Raw genomic sequence first — 12156 nt, 5'->3', positions numbered from 1 at the left:
CGCCACAACGCCCGGCTATTTTTTTTGGTTGCAGCCATCATTGTTGTTTGGCGGGTCCGGGCTGGGGATTCGAACCCACCACCTTGGGTGTACGTGGCTGGCGCCTTAGCCGGTTGAGCTATAGGCGCCGAGCCCAAATTTATATTTTTGATGGGCTTATCAAAGATCAAGTGACGATAAGTGCCTGGGTTCATCTCTTGGTTCTCAATTCTGTTCCATACTCTACCTTTCTATTTTTGTGCCAGTACTATGTTGTTTTGATCACTGTAGATTTATAGTATAGTTTGAAGTCTGGTAGCGTGATTCCTCCTGATTTGTTTTATTTCTGAGTAATGTCTTGGCTATTCGAGGTTTTTTCTGGTTCCATATAAAATGAAGTACTATTTTTTCCAGATCTTTAAAGTATGACAGTGGTGCTTTGATAGGGATTGCATTAAATTTATAAATTGCTTTGAGTAATATGGACATTTTAACAGTGTTGATCCTTGCTAGCCATGAGCATGGTATGTTTTTCCATTTATTAACATCTTCAATTATTTCTTTTCTCAAAGTTTCGTAATTCTCTTTATAGAGATCTTTCACGTCCTCTGTTAGGTAAATTCCCAAATATTTCCTCTTCTTTGGCACAACTGTAAAGGGAATAGAGTCCTTGATTTTTTTTGGCTTGATTATTTTTGGTATATATTAAAGCTACTGATTTGTGAGTATTGATTTTGTATCTTGAGATGCTACTGTATTTCTTGATCACTTCTAAGAGTTTTGTAGTTGAGTTCCTGGGGTTTTCCAGGTATAAAATCATATCATCTGTGAAGAGGAAAAGTTTGATCTCCTCTGACCCTATTTGTATACCCTTGATTGCCTTCTTTTGCTTGATTGTGATGGGTAAGACTTCCATTACAATGTTAAAAAGCAGTGGAGACAATGGGCAACCTTGCCTGGTTCCTGATCTGAGTGGAAATTTTTTCTGTTTACTCCATTCAATGTGATATTGGCTGTGGGTTTGCTGTAGATGGCCCCTAGAAAAGTCCCTTCTATACCTATTTTCTTAAGTGTTCTGATCATGAAAGGATGCTGGATATTATCAAAAGCTTTTTCTGCATCTATTGAGAGAATCATATGGTCTTTGTTTTTTAGTTTAGTTTGTTTATGTGATGTATTACATTTATAGTTTTACATATATTGAACCAACCTTGAGACCCTGAGATAAAACCCACTTGGTCATGGGTATTATTCATTTGGTATGTTGCTGGATTCTGTTTGCTAGGATCTTATTGAATATTTTTGCATCTATATTCATTGAGGATATGGGTCTATAATTTTCTTTTCTTGTTGTGTCTTTTCCTGGTTTGGCAGATAAGTTTCTTAAAAAGTTACTAATTGGGGTGGCGCCTGTGGCTCAGTGAGTAGGGCGCCGGCCCCATATATTGAGGGTGGTGGGTTCAAAACCCAGCCCCAGCCAAACTGCAACAAAAAGTAGCTGGGCACTGTGGCAGGCGCCTATAGTCCCCGCTACTCAGGAAGCTGAGGCATGAGAATCGCCTAAGCCCAAGAGCTGGAGGTTGCTGTGAGCTGTGACACCATGACACTCTACCGAGGGTGACAAAGTGAGACTCTGTCTCTTAAAAAAAAAAAAAAAGTTACTAATTGAGGCTTGGCGCCCATAGCACAGTGGTTACCGTGCCGGCCATATGCACCGAGGGTGGCGGGTTCAAACCCAGCCCAGGCCAGCCAAAGAACAATGACAGCTCCAACCAAAAAATGGCCAGGTGTTGTGGTGGGCACCTGTAGTCCCAGTTACTTGGAAGGCTGAGGCAGGAGAGTTACTTGAGCCCAAGAGTTTAAGGTTGCTATGAGCTATGATGCCACAAAAAAAAAAAAGGTTACTAATTGAACAACAAAGTAAATCTAGTGAAAGAAGAAGAGATAAAAATGATGGTAAATATGGAATGATAATGGTCAAGGGAGCGATTCAACTGGAAAATGTAACAATCCTAAGTACACCTGTGTGGGAGTGCCAGTACCACATCTAAGCAAAGAGAGAAAACAGCAGCATCATGATTGTCGGGAACCTCAACAGCCCACTGACAGAACCAGACAGATAATCCAAGCGGAAAATAAATGATGGACTTAGGTGGGACTCTAAAACAAATGGACCTAAACGACATTGACAGAATGAATGCTTTTTCCCCAAAACGTCTGGATATACATTCTTTTTATCAGCACATGAAACATTCTCCAAGGTTGCTTATATTTTAAGCCACAAAACATGGCTTAAATTGAAAAAAGTCATACCATTTATCTTCACAGACCACAGTGGAAAAAGTACTGGAAGTCAACTCCAAGAGAAAGAGGAGCACTGATTCTACAGAAAGTCATGGAAATTAAACAACCTGTTGCTGAATGATTATTGGATCAGTAATGAAATTAAGATAGAAATAGGAAGATTCTTTGAAATGAATGACAAAAGGGAGACACAAGCAATCAAAATCTATGGGGTTCAGGAAGAGCAGTTCTAAGGGGAAAATTCATAGCCTTAAATGCCTAAATCAAAAAGATAGAAAGATCACAAATTAATAATCTGAAGGACATTATCAAAATTTAATGGTACAAAGTTATAGCTAAGAAGAGTAAGTTTTGGTGTTCTATCTACCTATCTATAGAGTAGAGTTACTATAGCAAATACCAATGCAGGTGTATTTCAAGATAGCTAAAAAAGAAGATTTTAATATTTTCACCACAATGAAATGATAAATGTGTAAAGTGATGAATATGGTAATTACCCTCATTTGATCATCATACTATCCATGCGTTTAAATATCATCCTATAAATACATACAATTATTATGTATATAATTATATACATGTGTTATAAATAAAATTATGTATATAGTTGTAAATCAAAATTAAAGCAAATTTTAAACTTCTGCTCTTTGAAAGATACCATTAGGAAAATGAAAAAGGAAGACAAAGATTGGGATGAAATATCTGTGATACACATACTGATAAAAAGATTATCTATAGAATTCATAGAGAAATTTTACAATACAATCAGTAGTCCAAAAACTGATAAATAACATATTTCATACCATAACATATTTTGGTATCCATGGGAGACTGGTTCTAGGACCTCCTACAGATTCCACATTCCATGGATACTCAAGTCCATGATTATAAAATGGTATGGTGTTTGTATATAACCTATGTACATCTTCCAGCATACTTTAAATCATCTCTAGATTTACTTATTATATGTTATACAGTCCAAATGCTAAATAAGTCATTTTTATACTGTATTTAGGGGATAATGACAAGGAAAAAAGTCTGTACATGTTCATTACAGATGTATTCTCCAGTTATTTTCAATTCAAAGTTGGTTGTATCCACGAATACAGAACCCATGTAGAGGGCAGGCTGTATATGCCAAAAGATTTGAAGAGAGAGGCCCCACAAGAAGATGTGCAAATGACCAACCAGCACGTGAATTGATGCTTAATATATCAATCATTGTCATGTCACCGTGCACCTACTAGAACAGCTAGTATTAAAAAGCCTGACAACACCAAGTATTGGGAACGTGTGGATCTTCTGGTATTCTCATACATAGCTGATGGAAAGTGGCACGAGCACTTTGGAAAACAATTTGGTAATTTCTCACATAGCTACATATAGATTTTCATATGTGACCCCTCAGTTAATTCCATCCCATTTATTTACTCAAAAGAAATGAAGCCACATGTCGCAAAAAGTCCTGCGAAATGTTCACAGTGATTTTATAATTACCAAATACTGGCAATGTCCAAAAATTAATTTGGATAGACAAATTGTGGTGTATTCATACAACAGAACAGTATTCACATATAAAAAGAATGAATTACCAATGCACATTAGAATTCAGACGGCTCTCAAAATCTTTTTAAAGCAGTCAGAGATGTAAAAGTGAACCTACCGTCCGGTTTCATTTATGAACAATTCTAAAGCAAGCAACTAGTGATAGAAATCAGATTGCTTTTTGCTTAAGACTAAAGTTGTAGATTAGGGATTCATTGCTTGGGGGTAAGGGGTTGTTATTTCATTGCGTGTAAAGTAAAATGATAAATAAATGAATATGAACAATTACCAACAACTTTGAAAACTTATACGAACTGGACAATTTCCTAAAGAAAAAACTGTTAGAACTATCTCAAGAAGAGGTAAAAAGCTTAAAAGTCGGACTAGTGCTAAGAGTATTATATTGAAGTAGTGGTTAACAATCTTCCCATTATGACTCAGCAGCTAGGGTGCTAGCCATATACATCGGAGCTGGCAGGTTCGAACCCAGCCTGGGCCTGCCAAACAACGATGACAATTATAACAAAAACATAGCCAGATGTTGTTACAGGCACCTGTAGTCCCAGCTACTTGGGAGGCTGAGGCAAGAGAATCACTTAAGCCCAAGTGTTTGAGGTTCCTATGAGCTGTGACGCCACGGCACTCTACCCAGGGGGACGAAGTGAGACTCTTGTCTCAAAAAAATAAATAAATAAGAAAAAAGAAAAGAATCTTCCCATTAAAAAAATACATAGCCTGGTGATTCTACAGGCATGTTCTAACAGACTTTCAAGTAACAAGTCATTCCAGTTTTATATAAATTCTTCTAGGCAGTGGAAAGAGAGGGACTATCCTATAGCTTATTTTGAGGAGGTTATCATAACTCATAAATCCAGACTAAGACGCCACAAAAATGAAATCACAGGTCTGTTAACATTCCATGAATACAGAATGCAGAAATTCTAAATATGTTAACGAATCATCTTCAACTATGTGTATAAAAGACCAGACTTTACCTCTAACTTGGGTTCTTGTAGATATGCGAGGATAGTATAATAATGGAAAATCCATGCTGTAATTTACCATAATAGATTAATAGGGGAAAAAATGATAATTTGAACATATGCAAATAAATGAATTTGGGAAACCTAATACCCAAGTGTTAAGGAATGTTTTTAGTTAGATTTTTTATCCTTCATTTTTATTGATGGAATATTTTTAGCAAGACTGAGGGAAAATGTAATCAGAAACTTAAGAGCTTTACTATTTTGTTAAGTGACTAATAAGAAACTGATGGAGAACTTTTTATCAACTGTTAAGCGCAGGCAGGGTAGCGTGCAGCTGAAGTCCCTGGAGTCATTGTTGGTGATGCCTCTCCCCACTGTGTGTGACTGTGGAGAAGTTACTTGTGGCCTGTGCCTTGGTCTTCCCTACAGGCAGGGACATGAATACCTCCGAAGGCAGTTGTTATAGGCTCAATGAATTAACAGGTGTGAACACATTGGTAGTTGGTTTCAACTATTTTTCTTACAGCTTTTCAAATAATGTCTTTTATATTGTTTTCTTGAAGACCATCTCGATCTTAGCTAAAAGGATAAGGATTAAATGTAGGCAATGATAAAAGTACTTTCCCTTTCAGATTATGAATTGACCCCTTTTCTCGATGTGTTCCAAAGGTGAGTGATTTCACATGGAGCCATGATGGAACTCAAGCACTTATTTCATATCGAGATGGGTTTGTCCTGGTCGGTTCTGTCAGTGGACAAAGACACTGGTCATCCGAGATCAACTTGGAAAGTCAAATCACATGTGGCATATGGACTCCTGATGACCAACAGGTAATGCCTCTGGACTGTGAATATGTAATGTTAAACCGTGGGAACTAAGGAGGAAAAAGGGGTAGAAGAGGGGAGACTAGTGCAAAAGCCTCATAAAGAATCACAAAGGTGGACGGCCCCTGTGGCTCAAAGGAGTAGGGCGCTGGCCCCATATGCCAGAGGTGGTGGGTTCAAACCCAGCCCCTGCCAAAAACTGCAAAGAGAAAAAGGGTAACCAGGTGCAAGGACTCATACATGTAATCCCAGAGTGTTGGGAGACTGAGGCAGGAGAATGGCTTGTGGCTGGGAGTTTGAGACCAGCCTGGGCAACATAGCAAGACCCTATCTCTACCAAAAAGTTTTAAAAAATTAGCCATACATGGTGATGTGTGCCTGTGGTCTCAGCTACTTGGGAGGCTGAGATGGGAGGATCGCTTGAGCCCAGGAGTTGAGGTTACAGTGAGCTGGGATTACCCCACTGTATTTCAATCTGGACACCAGAGTGGGACCTCATTTCTTATAAAAAGGGGGAGAAAAGAATCAGAATGGTAAAAAAAAAAAAAAAAAAAAGATAAAATGGTCCAGGTTACAATTAAAACAAAAAAATTTAATGAACCATCAGTTAGAGAAATAATATTACCTATGAATTGGGTGAACGTTGAGTTAACATTTTGATTACATTAAATGTTCATACAAATTTTATTTTAAAATCTACGTGAATAGCCAAGTGATAAATGGATAATGGACATAATTATAGAATAAGAACTTTAGAAATTCAAGTAGTTAGTAATTGTATGATAGAAAAACATCCTCAGAAATGAATGCAAAATGAGCACAGCGAGGGCATATTTTTCACTTAATAACAAAAAATGACACAAAAGATTTTACTGCTTACTGATGAGAGTACTAAGCCGCCTCCTCATGCATTGCTGGTGATAATGTATATTTGACTTCAAGGGAGCAATTTGGCAGAATAGATTAGAAGTCTTAAACATTGTTATCTACTTCAATCTGGTAATATACTTTAGAAACTTATCTAAAAGAAACAAAGAGGAAGAAAATGAAAGAGTCAGTAAAACATTATATACGACAGTAAAAATTTGACAACATCTTACTTGCCTAAAAGTAAAAGAATAGTTAACTAACTGTGGTATAAATACTTAAAAGATTATATAGTAGTTCATTAAATTGTAGAATGAGGTCATAAAGACCATGTAATAATTTGGAGGAGCTCTTAGGATATTAAGCCAAAAAAATCAGGATACAGAATAGCTGTGTGGTATGTTACCACGTCATAAAACAACAGAAGAAGCCAGTCCACATGAGAAAGAGCTGTAAGGAAATGAGTCAAAATGCCATAAGTCATTATTTTATGGCAGTGAACTACTGCCACAGTTCATTTTTTAAAATCTAATTTCAGGGTTTTCTTTAATGTGGTGTTTGACTTTTGTGATAATATATAATCTAATAAAATTATATACTGATAGTTCATTTTTAAGATACAAGGATTGGCTATTTAAAACCTTTGTAAACATAAAATTTATGCTTTCCAAGTGTAACAAAATCTATAAAATGACCATTTCATGCTAGAAGTTTATTAGTGGTGAAAGCAATTAGTGTAATATAGAACCGTAACTTCTTATTTTTTAGCCAATTTTTTTTACCAGATTGCTTTCTTCTAGTCACTGCATATGTCATATTTCTGTTATTTGAAGTAAAAAAAGGGAAAACATTTTTTATCTTTACTAAATCAGTATTATCCAATTTATGTGAAGATATTTGCAACTCCAGGTTTCTTCCTTGCTTTCCCCCAAAGACTTCTGTTGCTCCTCAGGATTTGTGTGTATTTATAGTAAGATTTGAGATTTATTCATTCTAAAATTTTATTTTTATGGGTCTTTACAACCTCTGCAGTCTCCTCAAAGAGATATGTGCTGTGGCCCATTAATGACCTTGTTCAGGCACCTAACCTCTCCTGCATCAATTTCCTCCTCTGTGTCAAGGTGTGTGAATTATTCCCTGCCCAGTTCTCTAAGCTTTTGCAGTGATCAAATGAGGGAACAGATACGAAGGCACTTAAAAATCTATAAGTTCTTGACTTCATGTTCTTTCCTCACCTAGAGTGATGGAAGCCATGATCCCTCTGTAAGGTTCTACTCATGAACCCTTCATGAGCCATGCCAGCCAGTGTCCCAACAGACTGCACATGTGTAGTGTAATAGGCAGGGGACCCACCAGTGCTTGGGCACCTGTTGAGGAGACAGGCCTATCCATACACACTATGCTGCTGCTGTATCCCAGGAAAGCCAACTGTGACTCCCATGCCAAGACTGTAGGTGGCCTTACAGGCATCCCCTGCAAAATTCCAAGGTATTGCCAGCATAAAGTCTATGCACCCCAGGGTGTGGTTCAGAGCTGCTCTCATGGAATGTGAGGGCCTCCTGAGGCTGGAGGAGTCAGTCCTTCCATGGCCGTGGGGAGCATTGAGGCCACACTGGCACACCTGGACTGGACTCTGTAGATCCGGCAGATGTGAGGAAAGAGCTGACAGGGTGGACAATGGGGTCTTCTGGCCCCAGCCTCCATCCTAATGACTGCTTTTACTAAGGGTGGAATTTTGTTCCAGGAAAGTACTCCCCTGTCTTAAAAAAAAAAAAAAAAAGTTGGCAAGTGGGTGCAATGGCACATACCTATAGTCCCAGCTGCTCAGGAAGCTGAAAGTGAAAGGAGCACTGGACCATGGGAATTCTGAGGCCAGCCTAGGCAACATAGTGAGACCCCATCTCTACGAAAAAGAGGTTTGTAGATTACCAAACCAATAAAGGACCCTTGGAAGAATTTAACATCAAAAGAAGATGTACATTGGGTACTGTCTCACTGGGACTGCAGCATGGAAAAATAGTATTCCTACCCCTGTCTCTGCCATTCTTTCATATCTTTTGCTTGATTTGATTTGATTTATGAAGAAAGAGTACAGAGACAGAGTGGCAACCTGATGATTGTAATGCAGGGAGCTAAGTCCTTAGAGTCAGGAGTATGATGTGGAAAGCAGCACCCACATTGGTTGGGGGCACCTGAAGGTGGACATCAGTGTAGAGCTGCAAAAGGCCAACTTTGTGTCTCCTCGTGTTTCCTGGAGAACTCTCTGCCTTTACTGTGAGTTAAAACAGCTTCCAGGAGAGAACCTCTTGGAAACATCTTGAAGTATTTTTGAGATTATAATGGGATTTGGATCTACTTCCTTTTGAAAATGTAAGCAGTACCTATTTTACAAGTGTGAAGTTTTATTTAGTCTAGCCACTAAGTCTATTTGTTATTTTGTTGTTGTTGTTCTAGAGTGGTATATGTACCTTTGGGGGGTGGATTATAGACTACTCTGAATAAACATTAGATGGGAACTGTGAGCCCTTTCCCTGCAAAAATTTATGTATGTACACATACATCATACATAATCATGTATCTGAGTCTGCATGCAGGTTTGGGAGCTCACTGGATTTTATCCATGGATTCTCCCTTTCACATTCTGATCCACATAGCTTAGAGGTGATATTTCAAGATAATCACCCCAACTTTATACTGTAAGTTCAAATGTACAGAAAAGTTGAAGGAACATACCTTCCTTAAATTTAACAACTAACATTTTGCCATATTTTCACTCCCCCTTCCCCAATTCACTTTTGTAACACTGGGGTGTGTGTGTGTGTGTGTGTGTGTAAAACACTGTTTTTAAAGTGAGTTATGGACATCATGGCACCTCAACCTTTTATGTCCTGAGAATAAGGCCATTCACCTGCATTAGCATATCTAAGATAATTAGCAGGGATACGATCTGGTATCTGGGCTATTTTCATATTTTCCTAGATGTTACAAAATGTATTTTATAGACTTTTTCTTTCTTTTTGCTTTTTTTTTTTATGGTGAAAAGTTATATATTTAGAATTAGCCAGCTGGGCTTGGTTTGGATGATCCCAATCTCGTTGGCAACATCCACAGCATTGTAACTAGGAGCCGGTGGGACACATGCCTTCTTCTCGCCCTCAGGCCTGATGGCCACATCAGTGTCATAGAGCTTCTTCACAGCCTGTTTGATCTGGTGCTTGTTGGCTTCGACATCCACAGTGAACACAGTGTGTTATTGTCTTCTATCTTCTTCATGGCGGACTCAGTGGTCGGGGGAACTTGCTTATGGTACAGTGGTCAAGTCTCTTTCTCCTGGGGCCGCTCTTCAGAGAATATTGGGGCTGCCTCTGGAGCCTTGGAGTCTTTGGCTGCCGGAAGGTAGGTGATGTGCTGATCTTCTTGTTTGTGCCTCTTAGCACTGCCTTCTTGGCCTTCAGTGCCTTGGCTTTGGCTTTGGGAAGGCCAGGAGCTTCCTTTGCTTTCGGTGCCATCTTGTGAAAAGCTCTTTATGATTTTTGGAACTGAGATCCAGTTTAATTCATGTACAGCTATTAGTTGTTATGTCTCTTCAGTCTTTTAATCTAAAATAGTTGCTTTGTTTTTTAATAACGCTGACTTTTTAACGAGTTCAGCAAGATTACTTAGACTGTACCCATTCTGGATTTATTCGATTATTTACTTATAGTATCATTTAACTTCTAGCCCGTGTTATTTTCTATAAACTGGAAGTTAAGTCTAGATTAGAAGTGGATTAAATAATTTTAGCAAGAATATAGGTGATGTAAAATTTTTTATACCAAACTGTCACACTAAAAGGTATGTAATGTCATATATCCTATTGTGAGGGTTGCTGAGTTTGATGGAAACTTTGTAAAAACGAAGTTATTTTTCACAACATGTTCTTAATTTCATCTACGTTTATAGTTAATTTTTTTTTTTTTTTTTTGAGATAGAGTCTCAAGCTGTTGCCCTGGGTAGAGGGCTGTGGTGTCACAGCTCACAGTGACCTCCAACTCTTGGGCTTAAGCTATTCTCTTGCCTCCACCGCCCAAGTAGCTGGGACTACAGGCACCCACCACAACGCCCACCTATTTTTTGGTCGTAGTTGTCCTTGCTGTTTGGCAGGTCTGGGCTGGATTTGAACCAGGCCAGCTCCTGTGTATGTGGCTAGCACCATAGCCACTGAGCTACAGGTGCTGAGCCTATAGTTAATTTTTTAAATGATACATTTTATTTCATACCAAAATTTGTCATCCATACTTCATACCAAAATTTGTCATCCGTTAAATTGCAAGAAGGAAATTTCATATTTCCTAGAGTTTATATAGTGGTTAAGGACTCTGTGTTGGTCTCCGAGGGCTACCACAACAGGAGGCTTAAACAACAGAAACATAACTGCAGGCTGGAAGTGCAAGATCAAGCTGGTGGCAGGTTTGATTTTCCCACGGTCTCTCTCCTTGGTTGACAGACCCAGTTCTCACAGAGACTTGTCTCTGTACAGCTGCATCCTGGTGTTTCTTCCTCTTAGAAGGACGCCAGTCATACTGAATTAGGTCCTACTCACACCACCTCAATTAACCTTGATTGCCTCTTTGCGGGCTCCCGCTCCAAATAGAGTCACATTGGAGGTTTCAGTAAATTTGTTGAATAGAATTCAACATAAATTTTGGGTATACACAGCGCAGTCCATAATTGACTGATAAAAGATATTTTGGGGAATAGAAAATTCATAGAAGAAACAATGATAGAAACTCAGCTTGATAAACTTAGGACATATTTTATACATAGGACAGTTTGTAGGGCTTTGGAGAAAACCAGAATGACATAAATACAAAGTATCAAATAAATATGACTAGAAAAAAAAATCTGGGTCCTACGTTAGTTCAGAGTAAGGGCAGCAGTGAAGGTTCACAGTTCCTGGGGGCACCCGTCATCACAGCCTGGTGTGGAAGAGGGTGCCTCCTTTCCTGCAGGTTCCCCCAGGCTCTGGAGTATCCCCTGCTGCCGGATACGTGAAGTGCCTTAAGAAAGAGATGTGTAAAAGCAGCGGTGCAGCACATTTAGCTGCCTGTCAGTCTCCTCAGACCTTCCCACACGAGAAAGCTGTTGAGAGCTTGAGGAAGAGATGCTGATGCTTCATCTGGTGTTACCGGGTTGAGCATGACTCTGAGGAGGACAGTGGTCGCCTGATGTGACAGTGTCCTCCTGGGACAGAACCTCAGACTCAGATATGAGGAGTGTAGTTTAAATGAGGAAAAATTTTGTGGCAGCTGTTCTAAAGAGCGCACATAAATTGGGATGGGAGGAAAAGTCTCCCAGTCCTCCTCCCCTTTCTGGGCGGCTCTGAGAGGCAGCCACTGGGGGCACTCTGCCCAGGGGCAAGGATTTCTGCCAGAACTGTTCTAAGGCTGCTATCCTTGTCCCTCCCTCCACCACAGTTCTTACACTGTGGTGGGGCGTAATGTAATTTGTGTGTATGAACCAATTTTTTTACTTAATCTGAAGGAAATGTCAAGGCGCGGAAATGCGTGTGGTTTAGGGAACTTAGTGCTGCCCTCCCCGGGTCACCTGGGGGGAGGGGGGAGTGTGCTTAGGGAACTTAGTGCTGCCCTCCCCGGGTCACCTCTGGGGG

At 39.4% G+C, this 12156-nt stretch overlaps 1 protein-coding gene across 1 annotated transcript in view; it reads left to right on the top strand.

The window, feature by feature from the left end:
- The window catches only part of TULP4 (tubby like protein 4), a 167339-nt gene that overhangs the window by 94248 nt on the left and 60935 nt on the right, over positions 1–12156 (top strand). Inside the window, exon 3 of the mRNA XM_012806712.2 lies at positions 5484–5645. Within this exon, the coding sequence (XP_012662166.1) occupies positions 5484–5645 (162 nt within the window). The remainder of the gene's footprint in view (positions 1–5483; positions 5646–12156) is intronic.

This window comes from Otolemur garnettii, unplaced genomic scaffold, assembly GCF_000181295.1.
Source record: "Otolemur garnettii isolate 467f Iridium unplaced genomic scaffold, OtoGar3 scaffold00056, whole genome shotgun sequence".
Classification (NCBI taxonomy): domain Eukaryota; kingdom Metazoa; phylum Chordata; class Mammalia; order Primates; family Galagidae; genus Otolemur; species Otolemur garnettii.
This window is presented reverse-complemented; position numbering and strand designations above follow the sequence as displayed.